This window comes from Petromyzon marinus, chromosome 6 (assembly GCF_048934315.1).
Source record: "Petromyzon marinus isolate PM22_M1 ecotype Great Lakes invasive population chromosome 6, UKy_Petmar_22M1.pri1.0, whole genome shotgun sequence".
In the NCBI taxonomy this organism is placed as follows: domain Eukaryota; kingdom Metazoa; phylum Chordata; class Hyperoartia; order Petromyzontiformes; family Petromyzontidae; genus Petromyzon; species Petromyzon marinus.
In genome coordinates this window covers 1,977,350-1,992,236 of record NC_133672.1, presented here as the reverse complement: position 1 = coordinate 1,992,236, position 14,887 = coordinate 1,977,350, and the positions used below count along the sequence as shown (strand labels likewise).

Sequence of the window (14,887 nt, the reverse complement as noted above, 5' to 3'; positions counted from 1 at the left end):
ATGCCCCCTCGGCTCTCGTCGTTGCTGCCGGTGCTGCGTACGTTTGGGCACGGATGCGCGTGCCCAATGGGCGCGTGACGTCGAGTCGACGTTTAGAAATCTATTCCGCCGCTCGCAAATACGGGCGTCGATTTGCGCGCCCGAGGATCGATCGGTTGACGGCGATTGCGCATCTCACGCAGCTGTCACATTTTAGGGTAGCACGGCAAACAACGCGGACGGAGCGAGACAACAAACGAGAGGAGAGTACAACGAAGCGGTACAATAATAGAGACGAACAACAATCAATCGTGGAGTTGAATCGCGACCTCCGAATCGTGGACATTGATCAAATCGCCGTGGGGGGGGGGGAGGGGGGTGGGTGGCTCATTACACATCGAGCAAGTCGCTACCCGTCGAGTTGCTGTATTGCCGGCGACTGTGGGGGTGGTGGGGGGGTGGTACCGGGGGTGGTACCGGGGGTGGTGCCGGGGGTGGTGCCGGGGTGGGAGACTCCCCGAGGTTGAGAGCCCCCGGAGGGGGAGGGTGGACGGCGTCCCGGAGAGGGGGGCGGTCTCGTCGCGGAGATGTGCAGCGGATGCGTCCGCTTGTCTAGATAGTCTGTTTGTCTATATATCGAGTACTTTGTAGAATCTACATAGATATGTGGATTCAAAATAGCCAAGTGGACTATATATAGACCATTATATTATATGTTTATAATTTAACAATAACATTGGTCTTCAATAATGGTCACACACGTGGTTGAGCTGACATTTGCCGGGTAGTGGTCATCTTTGTTGGCAGACCTGAACTAGCCGTTTGAACTCCACATTGCTATGGCTAGGGGCTAGTATACCCATACATCTCCATCATTTATTTACTTAATATTTTTTCACTTTTGTAAAATATCTCTCTCAAAAGTTACGTAACACCCCTGAGAAATTAATTATTTAAATTGCATTGAGATTGAGATACAGGAGGAGGAGCATGTGGATAAGAGATAACGCAGGTTAATGACATAATCTCAGCTACTGGAATGATGGCTGTTGGTCAAGATTACTTACGGAGTGGAGTGGCAGCCATGAAATGGAACGTCCACCGTGGAGATGGAGCTTGAAATCAGCTTGTATACAGTTGCTAGGTAAATTACTACATTGCAGGATTGTAACATATGGCAGCAGCTTTGGTGGAGGCCTTCTTCCAGCAGTGGATTTACCTGTCGCATTGCTGTGGTATGCGATTTGTGCTGAAATGCGTCCTTACTCGTGCCATAGCCTGGCCCTGCAAGCTTCGGGGAATTTCCAAATCCAGAACAATGACTTGTAGAATACATCTGGAAGAATTAAAAATTCTTAACCAATATCGGCGTAAACCATCGATGCGAATTCGTAATTTTGTAACCGATGAAAAACATCTCGAGATTCGGAGAGGGTCAATCGCTTTGGCGGCGCGATTCGCGTGGGCACACTGTCACCACGGGCACCAACGCCGCACAAGGTGCACGAGGCAATGGTCCGTCGCATCGCCCGTCCCGTACGACGCGAGCGCCGGAGGCTTGGACCCCCGAGCGAGGGCCCCGGATTCCGGCACACGTCGCACCGAGCCGGCCGGAGCGGCCCTGGGAGCGGCGGTGGCGTTGGTTGGCGTCTCCGGCATGAAAACAGTTTAGCTTGGCTTGGGGCTGCATCCTTTGAAGCGGCCTCCTCTCGAGAGGGGCTCAGCTAAAGCCGCCCCGGCTTTCCATTTGTGCCCGTCAAGGCGGCCCGCACAAAGGCCGAGGGGGGGATTTAGAGCCGCCCGTGTTTTAACAAAAGCGACTTCCCCTTTTCTGCGTGCGGCGGTTAAAAAGTTAAAAACACTCCGCCAATTCTTGCCGGCCCTTTCTCGCTTTGATTTTTTTTTCTCTCCACCTTGAGAGAGGGGGGGGGGGTGGGGGGAGGAGGCGGCGGCAGTTATTTTTTACTCTTTGAGTTCTGCCTTTTTATTAAATTTTCCTTTCTAGGCAAGATGGGACGATTTCCATCATCTCACCATATATACTTTATTTGTATTCTTCATAGTGATTTGCTTACCTTTCTTATACTTTGTTTTTGTTGTCGCTTTTTGACATGCCCCTACTGTGGACATCTGTGAAAAAGAGCTTCATAGCTCATCGGGTTTCTCCAGGGTAAACAAAGATTCTGATTGTGACCACCACTCTTGTGTCGATGGCTTCCGTGGCCGGCTCCCCGGATGTCGCTGTTTAATTTGAGCTCAACTCGGTGGCGGCGACGATAGACGCCGCTTGTCAGGAGCCGTGTTTTGATAGCTCTGTGCTGTCCTAACTGGTTTGACGAGGGACTGTTCGACTGACAAGGAGCTGTTCTCCTCCGCCGTGTTTGTGCGAAGGGATTTGGAATAGCAACCGCTTTGAAGAATTCTAAATGTAGCCCGTTTCTCGTACACATACATATGTTTGACTCGTTTGGTTTTTTTTTCCTCTCGGTTGGCTGGATCTGCGGATTACAGTGTGAGCGAAAACGTGGGGGTGGAGGGGCACGTCGTTCGCCATGGGGGCGCACGAGCCCAACGCTGTCCTCTCCGCGCGGTGCCGTGAACCGGTGTGCCGCGCGAAGACGAGACCGTGCCTCCTCCGCCTCCCGTGCTCTCTCTTGCGCAATCTCACCCACCGCAACTCCCAACCCCCACCGTCGGGTCGACCGCTCGCGCTCGCTGGCGAGTCGCGAAAGTGGCGCCGTGGCGGCCGTCGTGCCAATTTTGCCAGGGAAAAAAAAAAAACGTGCGGCAATTGCAAACGCGCGCCGATGGGTAACGACCGCACGCACACACGCAGTTACTCACTTGCGGGGTGTGCTCGCAGGTGCGCTCGCGCGCGTTGGTTACTTCCACGTGAACCGCGTGTGTAACCGCGTTCGCGTTACGCCCGTGTCACAATCGGTAGCAACAGGGGTGTTCCCGGGAGACCGGGTGTTTTTTTTTTTGGTTTCTGCAGTCTACGTCTGATGCAAGTAAATAAATAAGAGCGCAGTCCTTGCAATCGCTAAGCCTCTCTCTTTCGGGCGTCGAAAAGCGTGACGAACTGATGGCAGAGGAGTCACCCGACGTCCGGTTTGCGGAACCAGAATGGGTCGCTTGGCCGTTAACGAAATGCCGAGTGCCCGAGCGTACCGTCGCAGCGCCGAGCTACGAGCGTGCCGGCGTTTGTCGTCGACGCGCGGCTTAGTTGGACGACGGGGCTCGTCGAGTCGCGGTTTGGAGATGATGATGATGATGTGTCTTTTTCGTATCGAGGCACAGGTTTGGTAGTTGCATGCGGTTACGTCTTCATTTATGTTTGGGACCGTGCGTGTGTCTTGCGTTGTCGTGCAGTTTTGTACCCTCCCGTGTTTGGGTCGTGTTCCTTGTGGTGATGTGTGTTGCGTCGTCGAGCTGGCTATTGTGTCGCTGTGATGATTTACGTGACGGATGTACACGTTGGGTCATTATGCCGGCTCGTACAGTGTGTGTTTGCGGCGTTCTATAATTACGTGCGTTTCTTCGGTAAACTGGTTTACGCTCTGACGTGCATCTCGTGCCATCGCGCCGGTCCGTACGGTCGCGGCGCCGTTGTGCCGTTGATCTGGCGTACGCGACGGCGCGCGATGTGTGACCATTGTGACGCCACCGTGCCGTGCAGGTCGCAGCAAGGAGGAGGAGGAGATGCTCATGCAGGAGTGGTTCACGCTCGTAAACAAGAAGAATGCGCTCATCCGCCGTCAGAACCAGCTCAGCATCCTGTGAGTCGCGAGCGGCGCGCCTGCGTGTTTGCGTGCATGTAGGCACACGCGCGCGCACACACCTCCGCACCCGGTGCTCGAAGGAGACATGGGCGACCGGATGCATTCGAGAAGAGGACGAGGAGGCGGCGGAGGAGGCAGAGGCGGAAGGGAGGAGGGAGCAATTTGGCCTGTACTTGATTTCAATAACATTAATGCCGTGAATATACTGGTCCCATCGTCGGAATGTGGAATTTTCACCTCTGGCTCCGGGCCAGCGATGAGTGCTACTCCACGCACATTTGAGCAGAGAGACATTTTGACCTGGCTGTTTCACAGCCTTAAAAAAACGTCGGTGTCTTTTCCTAGGTGCTGCTGTATTTTTTCACGTACATTTATGTTTTTAATGCTCTCACTGTTGTTAATTAGTGCCACTCATCGGCAGGTCGGGTGGATAGTTTGTTTTTATTTCCCCTCCTCCTCCGGAGCTCGCACTGAGAGCCGTCGGCTCGGCCTGAACAGGCACGGTATCCTCACGGCGCAGTCTCTTCTCCAGCACGACTTCGCCGTTCCTGTTCAACCCTACTCCCCCATTGTATCACTTCTTCCCTTTTGCATTAGCCGCTGTTTAATTTCTGACGTCGGTATTTTCGACATTACATGATTATACGTCACGTTTTTATTCGGGCGGTGACTGGAGCACTCGCCGCTTGTTGCAGAGGTTCGCGGTTCGAATTTGGCGGCCGCCCTGATGAATACTGCCGTGTGTATTAGCCTAAAAGTACGACCTGCTGGTCCTCTCGGAAAAAATTCAACCGTGTGCTGCCAAGGCCACATTCATCCGTTTATAGCCAATTCACTTGAGATGGGAGGCTTCCTCCTCTGTGACCTGGGGGTAAAACTCGGATCGGCGCATCGAGGGCTCGGTGCAGGACAAAGCGCCGCTGCCTCCTCCCCTCCGGCCCCGATTACAGTCGAGAGCGTGGAGGAGCGAGCCCTTCACGTGCCGCGCATTCCTTGCCAGCGATGCCCTGCGCTACGGCCTGAGGCAGGGTGACGGCACGGCGGCACCGCTTGTGCCTCGCAGTAAAAGCTCTTCCCGAGCTTCGATTCCTGACTTGCACAGATTAAAAAATCCCACAAAACCGATCTAGTTTCATTGCAGGTCTAAGTTTCACCGCTAATAGTTGCCACGCATACATAATTTATTATGAACATATATTCCAGATGGGTCTCGTCGGCACTTTTGTGACTCGTTAAGTAGCTCGCATGATATGTTTTCTGTTCAAAGCACCGATCTTCCTGCTCAAGCGAGTGACGGGGCAATTCGTCGAGGAGTGGTTCCGGTTTTGCTGATGGCAAGGGGGACGATTGGCTGAGACGGCCCTCTCGCCAATGTTTTGGTCTTGTTACCATCCGGTCGTGAGTCATGAGTCGGCCAGGATTGTTCACACTCGCGATGATCCCAGTGGGGGCACCCGGTCCAGGGTCCCGTGCCATTTGCCAAGCTAGAATTTGTATCCAAACGTGGCCTGGCCATCTCACAGGTCTCACTCCTATTGGAATGATGAGCGATGCAACAGTACAAACGCTCGGGAGGTGAAGGCAGCTGGGTGAGTGGTGCTGCCCCTCCTGAACATATGTTGAAAAGAGCTTCATAGCTCATCGGATTTATCCAGTGTAAAAATAAGATTCTGATTCTGACCGGTTCACGTGCCGCGCTGGTCTCAATAGGCACTCGCTGACGCTCGTTGCTTCCGTCGATTCTGGCGCGGGCGTCATCTTTGTTGTTACCGCCACTCACAGGGAGAAGGAGCACGACCTGGAGCGACGCTACGAGCTGCTCAACCGCGAGCTGCGTGCCATGATGGCCATCGAAGGTACGCGCGCTGTCGCAACACTGACACAACACTTTGTGTACGCAAGGCGTGCAGACGCAACGCATCGACGCGCAGACGCAACGCATCGACGCGCAGACACCTGATGCTTGACGTAGCCATGCAGATGCACGGCACAGGTATACAACAGATGTGACCAGAACACGCACGGCCAATGCATGACATGACACATACCACAGTACATTTTGTTACCTGACTTGTCACTTGACACACAGACACATGACTCTAGGGTTTGGTGTTACATGTTGTTTATGTCGTTTATTATGAAAATTCGGTCACAGTTCCTATGATCACAGTTACATTGCTTTTATGGCTTTATTTTGGTGATGTCGAAAAGTTTTTTTGGTTTGGCCATGTTTGTTTGTTGTAGTACGGAGTTAGACTGATGGCCTTAATCTTAGTTGTCTTGTGGTTGTTGTTGTTGTTTGACTTGCATCCCACTGGGATTTTTGCACACAGCGTTGGTGTATGGTGCTTTTTCAGGAATATTTTGCTGTTTTTTCCTGGATTTTCTGTTTGTGGCGGTTGCACCCGATTCAAGAGCCGAATGGCTCACGGGGCTATATCAAATAAATGAAACTGGAAAAAAACTAACGCACGCACGCTGCATCGAGCACCTCTGGAGCAGCGACTTAGTGGCGTGCGTACGACCCTCCTCGTCTGCCACACGGCCTCTCGCCTAGTTAGGCACGTTTTATCGATACGCGTTGGCACAGGGGCTCGCGGAGGCGTATGGCTCTGCATCACGACAGACCTTCATTACAGAGAATTAGGGGCAAACGAAGTGGAGGGGGGGGGTTGCGATGGGATCGTCGCGTTCCATTTTAATTAGACATTGAAACAGTTGGGACTCGGCAGAGCGGATAAACATCTATTATCGAGCGGCGAGTGCTGTTATCTCCCGTCCCGCGAGGAAAGGGGCATTTGCTAGAAGTAATTGAATGGGCGGAGACGATGGAGGGGGGGTGTGATTGACAGCTCCCAGCCAGGGGAAGGGGGGAGTAGGCGGTGTTGCGGGGGAGGGGTGGAGGTTTCCTCGTGGAGCCGAGGGTGGGGGGCGGGTGGCTCTCGGAGCTGAGATGTATCCACGTTCGGGGAACAACCGATTTTTAACGTGGCGGTGTTTTTTGCGCAATCACGGTGGCCGGGGCTGAGATCAACAACTCTCGCTACGCCTGAGAGGCTGCTTTAATCGGAGGTGGCTGGCGCCTGGATTTGAACCCAGGGCCTCGGCGCTTGGCAGCTAGGTGCACGGAGCTGTGAGCAACATTTGGGGGGGTGGGGGGGGGGTGTTTTCATTCTGGAGTATATGGGATGTAATCTCAGCTGGAGAGAGAGAAGCTATACACAAGGTACTGTATCCATGCCGCTGATACCGTACAGCCCGTTTGTCCGTCCACTGCTGGATGAGGGCCCACCGCGCGCCACGCGGGCCGTGCGGGGTTATTTTACCACACGTCGCCACGCTGGTCGGTGCGGGTTGGCGAAGGCGACGATGCGTAGCAGCGGGAGCATAGACGTACAGTCCAACTGTGTATTTTTGCTCGAGTACCTTCTGCTGCTCACCACGTAGCGCTTTGGTGGGTGACCGGCATGTACAGCGGGTCTTGGTAGGTCGCGTGTTGCACCACTTGCGCCCGTTAAACCGCGTGCGTACTCAACGTCCCCGCGCCACCCGTTGCCCTGCGGCGGTTTGTTGTTTTTTTTGTCCGAAGCGATCCCCATCGCGCACAGCCCATCTTGCCCCCGATCTAATACGCGGAGGGGGAGCGGCTGTGCACTGCCTTCCCCCTGCCCCCACCACCGTGCCATTACTCGTTGGTGGGTTTCGGGTTAGTGGCGAAGTGCCCGTGTGCCCGGCACGCACGTAGCGTGCGTTTGTGCTCCGAGCACTCGACTCGCTCCTCGAAAGATTGCGAGTTCGAGCCCCGGTTGTGGGTTAATTCGGCTGATCCATCCATGCAAGGTCGATTAAAATAGGTCCCTACCACTTGGTTGGAACTCGACAGCGATCTTCATATGGATAGACTGGGCCCCGTCATGGGAATATGGAATTCTCGCAACTGGTTGGCTGAGAATCACTATCAGAGGTTAAATTCTGACCCTCTGCTTGTTTGAATGGGGGGAGACACCTTCAGCTTTGCTATGTACTCGTGTGTGTGCGTGCGTGCGTGCGTGCGTGTCCGCGCATCACAGACTGGCAGAAGACGGAGGCTCAGAAGCGCCGGGAGCAGCTGCTGCTGGACGAGCTGGTGACGCTGGTGAACAAGCGCGATGCGCTCGTGCAGGACCTGGACGCTCAGGAAAAGCAGTAAGAGCAAAGATAGAGATTTCACCCCCCCCACCGTAGCCTGCATAGACTGTCGGGGCAAGTGCTGTTAGCGAGGACCCAGTAAGGATGAATCGGCATGCAAAGCACCACACCCAGCCACTTTTGTCTCCCCAGTGCCGATTGTTACGCATTGCACGAGGTGATTATGTCATACAGCCGAGTCATACCTACGGGAGGCGATGAACTATATCTGATGTCACTGACCGCTGATATTATCTGTGGCCAGGACTCAAATTCAAGTAGCCAGGTGAATAGAATGAGAATCTTTATTTATCTTGGAGAAATTCGATGAGTTACAAAGCTCATTTTCACACATCCAGTAGAATAGGGCAGTGCACTTGCCGCTTGTGCCACCACTCCCCGAGCACACACATACACGTACACACACACACACACTCGTACACGGCACTTTTGTAAAGGGGTGGTGTTGTCAATGGCCATCGATGTTTTGTCTCGTAGTAAGGAGTATAACCCAGGCGTCAAGAACCCGAGTACATTGTTCCCGCTAAACACTGCGGCACAGGCCTGTCTTGAGAGTGTGTTGCAAGTTATACACGGAGCTACTCACATGACCAATCGTTGAATTAGATTCTAACTATCGTGTTAGTGTAAATGAGTTAATTATAATGCGTGTGTGTGACTTGGTGGTGGGGCTGCCAGTCATCTCAGTCAGTCAACCCATGGCACCTGGGTCTGTCCCGTGACCTCCCGCCAGCGGGCGTTTGACACTTCACGTGGCCTTAAAGTGCACATAGCCTGGCACAAGCGCCGTGGTGACGACACCGCCACTTAGTGGTGAATGGCGGTTGTTGTTGGTGAAGCCGTAGTTACCGCGCACCACGCTGTGATCCCAGCTGCCCGAGTTTTATTGCTCGCCACAGCGACTGCAATTGGTAATTGAACCGGTCCAGTGCCCCTTCACCACACCACCAGCCAGCATTGACCACAACCCCACAACTGGCACGGTATGGGGAGGCCTTCATCCAGCAGTGCATTGACAGAGACTGTAAGATATCACACATTAGTTTATATGTCATGCGTATTGGTTTGTGGAAACCTGGCAGCCGCTCTAGATGTTAAACGCGCCACGACGCACTCCGAAGCGGTGCGGGTTCATACAGCGTCTGGACTTGATCGAATCTCGACGGCGTAGAAAGATGAGTCGTCGTGATACGATTCAGGACAAGTGGTACAGTCGTGTAGGACGCGCCAATAGTTACGGGGTCCGCAGGGATGCAGGGCGAGCGTGGGAATTTATCTCGCACGGGACCGGCGTCGTCCGAGCTCGCGCACGTTTGCGGTCCGCCTGCATCTTGATGTACACGAGCGGCTACCTGTGGCTCGCGTTGCGGATTACAATCTCTTATCGCGCACGCCCCGTACGGCTCAAAGGCCTCGTTTGTGATGTTTACGTTTGAGAGGCGTGGATTTTGTGTCGTTCTGTGCAAGCGGCCGTCAAACCACAGCCTCCCTCCCTCCCCTGTGCGCCAGCGGCGTCGCTCGTCCTGCCGATTGGTCAGCCCTATTTTTCCGCATCTACCAATCAACCGCTGCTCGCATTATGCTTTGTGTCAATTGGAATCCCCCCCCCCTCAATAGCCGTGACTCGCTGGGGTGCAGGAACTGACATTTAGGAACCACCTTTCGCATTCCAAAAAAAATGGAAGCAAAAGCGCGTCGGTTGCAGTGTGTCCCACCCGCGGGGGTCACCTGACGCGTCTCCCTACCCGCTGCGTCAGGGCTGAGGAGGAGGACGAGCACGTGGAGAGGACGCTGGAGCAGAACGTGGGCAAGATCGTGAAGAAGGACGACAAGTGCAGCATCCAGTAGCGCCCGGAAGAGACGCGTCGCGCAGCTCCCTCTCCCGGTGGTCGCTTCCTCGCCTCTGGGCCGTCGAGCCGCCCTCCGCATCTCCTGCTCTTCCCGGGATGCGGCGGAGCGCGAGAAGCGACGCCGCGGAGCTTGGCGGCGCCCGTGACGATGTGGGTGACTCTGGGCCAGGAGTGAGCGGGGGGGGGGGGGGTGTCTCCGCTTCCGGCTGCGGGACACGGGGGGGACTGCTTCCGGATCACGACGAAGGCCGCGCCGCCGCCGTGCTCTTGGGCCGTGCGTCCGAGACCCCCGTGTCGGGTCGGGCTTAGCCCCGGGGTCTTGGCGGCCAGCGATCCACTTTGGGCCGTTAATGGAGCAGTGCGGTGGCTCTAACCTCCGCGCCCGCCTATGGCGGCTGAGGGGGAGTAAGAAAGAGGTGAACCCCCAGTCTCCGTTTGACTTTCGCTGCGCATGCGAGGTGGTGCCGTGTGCTTTCGCTCTTTGGACTCTAGAGCGCTTGCGTGTCATTTCCGTAATCCTAGCCCCCCATCCCCCCCGGGTGTTTCCCCACCAGCTCCTTGCTGTTGATTTTTAAATTGCGCTCATTTTTGTTCTTGTTCCTCCCCACACCTGCGCGGGGAATTTTTTCTGAGCGTCTATGTTTGGGGGGAGTTTTCTGAGCGTCTACGTTTGGTGACGACGTTTTACCGTGAGAGCGTCGCGCGCACGAGGCGGCGGCGTGCCGGCCCCGCGGCGGCCTCGCGTTGTCGCCGTTGTTGCAGAGAAGCGACGTCCGTCGGTGACACCGCTCGCCGAGCCGGCAGGTGGAGTGATGGTCGGACGGACGGACACACAGACACACACGGAGCCATGCGAAGCCTTTAGGGAGAGCCCCGTTGTCACCGTAATGGAGCTGTAATGAAACTTGGCTACCCCCGTGCAGTTTTGCTGCAAAAGAAAATAGGATTCACTTTTGGTTTTCCTAATGGGGAACCCTCACAATGCGCGAGCGAGGTGCCGAATAAAGGCCGGGCTTGTTAGGGCGAGAGGCAGGCTTGCTCAGGCTAGGGAGTAAGGCAAGATGTTAGAAATACCACAAGGGCTAGGCTCATTATGACACGGGCTAGACTTGCTGGGCCTTGATTAACAGAGTAGGCTTTGTAAGGGTTAGGTCTAGATTGGCAGGTGATATGGTAAGAACTGGGGTTAGGGAAGAGGCCTAGACCGGGTGTTTGGGGAAGGATTAGATTTGCATTACGGATAGGCCTGTGTGTGGATTAGGGGTTAGAGCTAAGGCTTGGTGAGGTTAGGCTAAACGCTGGACTCGTTGGGTTTTTGGGGCTGTGTTTTGTGAACGTAGACTATCCTTTCCGTAAGTCGTGAACGCTGCGCTAAAGTGCGACGGATTTTGCGGGGTCTCCGTCTCTGGTTTCACATCTCAGTGTCGTCGCCTCTTCTCCCAAACGTCACCGCTCTGCGAGCCTCACGGACAAACGGCAGGCGTGAACTTTCAAAATTGTGCGGCAGCCGGCGTCAGTGGAACATTTGCCGATTCGTCGGCCCGCGTGGAGAGAGAAGGCGGCGGCGTTCTGAATCGAGGCACAAGAGGCGGCACCGATATGATGGTGTCGGGGACTATAGCCGAACCACAAATACAATAAATAAACAAGAGCGAGCAAACGAATCTAAATTAAAGAGCAGCCGTGAATGGTGCGAGTGTTTTAACTTTTGGGTGGGCGCTGTTTGCGCGGGTGTTGGGACGGACAGTCGGCGTGTATGTGCGTGTGTCGAGGGTGACACGCGGGCGACATGGATTCTTGAGCGAGAGCTCTGAAGCGCGAAATACCGCTGCTGTAAAAAATAGTGCCGCACCCTATCAGTAGCTCTAATCCTATCCCAGTTCCCCCCCCCCCGCCAGCCCCGGTCCTACGCAGCTTACAGACGTGCCCATTGCCACCCGGAGCCAGCCCCCAAACAAACCAACTCTGATTGGTCGCAGCATTTTTGTTGTTACCTGCATCTCCGCGGTCAGAACTGGCAACTCGCGTACGCAACAGCTCAAGGGCAGCACAGATAACGGGGAATTTCCGCAATGGAACGGTGCCATTTCTGCCAGGAGATGGGCCCGGTTGCGCGACTTGCCGAGACACTGTGTAAAGGCTTCACGCGCAATCCATTTCGAGCGACATTTGGCAATCGGGCGAAATGGCACTCGGCACTCTGCCACCACAAACGCTTCTGTCGAGTCATCGCGACGCGATGGGTGGCAATCAGGTTGAGGTAATTCTCAACCTGATTTTCGCCGATCAGAGCCACCATATGTGCCATGCAAGATTATGGCTAACTTCACCATGAACAGCCCACGGATTTGGAGGCAGTTTCATAAAACACCTGGATGTGATATCGTTCCTTTGTTTCCCAACTAAATCGGTGTGAACTTGCGCTAAATTGAACTCCAGATGTTTTGTTGCACCAACCACTGACCCCTCCTGACCCCCGCCCTCGCATCTTCGCCTCGCGACCGCCCAGTAGACAGCTATAGAGTTGTTGTTCAACGTTGAATCGATGGTAGAACGCGGCCGGGAGACGTGCGACCAGCGCCTGCCCACCCAGCGTAGCTACGGACTGGGGAAACGTTCAGGCGGTCCTCGCAAACAGAGCTACGGCGATCATCGCCGGAGCTCTGTTTGCCGAAAATCGAGTTTGAAACGTTGGATAGCCAGGTGACCTTTACGTGCGATCCGATTGGACGTTGCCAATCCCATCTGCCACAAGAGGGAGCAGCGAAAATAATTAAGGATCTGGGCAACCAAAAAGGCTTAACGATCGGAAATATCGCGGCAACATTTTCCAGCGAAGACGTGGCGACCGCCCCGAAGTTTCCGTGGAGCGTCGCGGCCGCCATGCTGGTACTCGGCTGGCGGAGTTGAGTGGCGTGCGTTGTGCTGGCCGGAGTGGCCCGGAACGCCGATGGGTAAACGCGAGCGAGGCTGCCACAGTGCAATACTGTATTAATATGAATTTTAATTAGTAGTAAGTGATAGTAATGGCAATGAACGTGGCGTATTAAACGCGCGGCCGAATCGATTGGAGGGGGGGGTGAGTAAGATTTGTGCGTGTGTTGTATCCGCCAGCACTGTTCGTGTTTTTATATAAAAAAAAAGAAGACCGTTTGAAAGGTGTCGCGTTTTTAATTTGTGCGTCGGTGTTTTCAAATTGTGCCGCGCACCGTTTGCCGCTATACACGTGGAAGCTTTGCGTTCTGTGCGGGTGCGTGGTGAGAACAGGCGAAAGGGGGGAACAAGGCCACATTGTGAGATGATGTTTGGCCTTCTGTGCACCGGCCAGCCTGCGGGCCAAGTCGGGGTCCTCACGTCGGCTCTCCTTGCCAGTTTGCCATCTTCTATGACCACCTGTCAACCTGCCAGCATCCACCCATCTTGCCATTCATACCCATTGATTAATAATACAAAATATGATGTACGTATACGTAAACTTCTTTCACACAGTACATAGCCAACAGCGCTCATCGGAGGTGCGATGCGTGGGACGATGAGTCCATTAAATCGACTCGTTTTATCGTGGTCGGTTCCTTGGGAGTCCCTCGGTCCCCACCCTCCTACCCCACACGCAGCGGGGGCACGGACGCGTGGGTGCCGGAGACGTCACAGGCCCCACCCGTCACGTGTGCAGTCGGGCACGCGGCAACGCCTGCATCTGCAACTCGTTTTCGCGGCACTTAATCAGATTAGTGGAGTAATATCGTTGACGATAATCGGTAAGGTAATTCAACACTTAAATAATCGGATAGCCCAGCTCGAAATAAGCCCACTAATCGTTATGCAAAGAAGCCTCTGCTTCTCAACAGGTTTCCAGGAGTGTCCTCCGTTGCTATGTTTGGCCAACGTTCTTCATAACCAATCGCTTGGCTTCTCTCCTCCTGAGACGCACCATATACTCGACGGAGAGGCGGGGGGGGCAGGTGCGAGCATGTGCTGTATCTCTTCACGAGGTTACCACTGCACGCAACGTGGTGAGAACCGTGGTAGCGAGTCGTGAGCTCGTTACGGCAAACCGGCAGGGGACGTCGGGGCACGTGTCTAGGACGGGTGCCACCTTGCTCGGTTTGACTCGGCAGCTTGTGTTGACAAGGAACTCGGTTTTAGTTTTTTTACCAGACGCGTTTTATTGAAAGAAAGAAACACGGGGCAAGGTAGAGCGTGAACGGTGAGACGGGAACGCGAGGGCTCAAGCGGAATGGAAGCGACCTTAACAGGCGAGTTGGGGTCGAGGGGTGCTGTGGGGGGGTGAGGGGGTGTGTGGGGGGGGGGTGAGGGGGTGTGTGGGGGGGTCAGGGGGTGTATGGGGCTTCACGCGAGGACACAGGCGAGTTTAAAAGTGCGAGTCTGGCATCGAGCGTGTGTTTCACGAGCACGCTGGCCGAGTCTACGCCGCTGTATGTTGCAGCATGGAGATGGTCATGGCTCACCGCCAGAGTTTGCTGTTCTGCTTTACCCCCCCGACTCGTCATCACCCCTCATCCGGGCCCCTCCTCGCCTCCACCGCAACCTCCACCAACACGCGCCCTGCCCCGTTCGCCCTGGCAGAGCCGCAGTCCGCTGCCCGCGAGCGACTTGCTCACAATCTCTGATCTCTGGCGTTTTCTATCGTGAGAGAACAACGGACTCGGGCTTTCAATGCAAAGCGAAAATATTTCCTCCTCCCCCCATTCTCTGCAACCCCCCCCCCCCGAACGCGTTTATTTACGCACGTCAAGGACGCGTCAATATTTGTCCTGGCTTTATGCGCGTTCCGTGGCCATTGCGTGCTGATGATTTTGTAATTGCTCCGAGGCGTTTGAGAACGCCGCTGCTGCGTCTGGAGTGTGCCTCTAAGAGGAGGGGGGGGGTGGGGGGCTGTCATCCTCGCCCCCCCCCCTCCTCTCAACTCCCCACGAGTAGTGGGCCAGTCGTGGAGAGAGTTCACAAGGTCCCATTACCTGTGTGGTCATGACCAGCTCATTTACTGTAGCTCTCACTTCATCGTATCAGTCGTGCAACATCATCCTTGTCATCGGCTATACAGCTGTGTGCAAGTTGCCTGTCACT

At 54.9% G+C, this 14,887-nt stretch overlaps 1 protein-coding gene across 8 annotated transcripts in view; it reads left to right on the top strand.

The window, feature by feature from the left end:
* Positions 1 to 12,957, top strand: part of EHBP1 (EH domain binding protein 1) — a 91,294-nt gene extending 78,337 nt beyond the window's left edge. For all 8 annotated transcript variants that reach the window (XM_032948415.2, XM_032948414.2, XM_032948413.2 and 5 more), the window contains 4 exons: positions 3,659 to 3,758; positions 5,544 to 5,617; positions 7,832 to 7,946; positions 9,707 to 12,957. In XM_032948415.2, the coding sequence (XP_032804306.1) occupies positions 3,659 to 3,758; positions 5,544 to 5,617; positions 7,832 to 7,946; positions 9,707 to 9,797 (380 nt within the window). In that variant the 3' untranslated portion in view covers positions 9,798 to 12,957. The remainder of the gene's footprint in view (positions 1 to 3,658; positions 3,759 to 5,543; positions 5,618 to 7,831; positions 7,947 to 9,706) is intronic.
* The last annotated feature ends 1,930 nt before the right edge of the window (positions 12,958 to 14,887 follow it).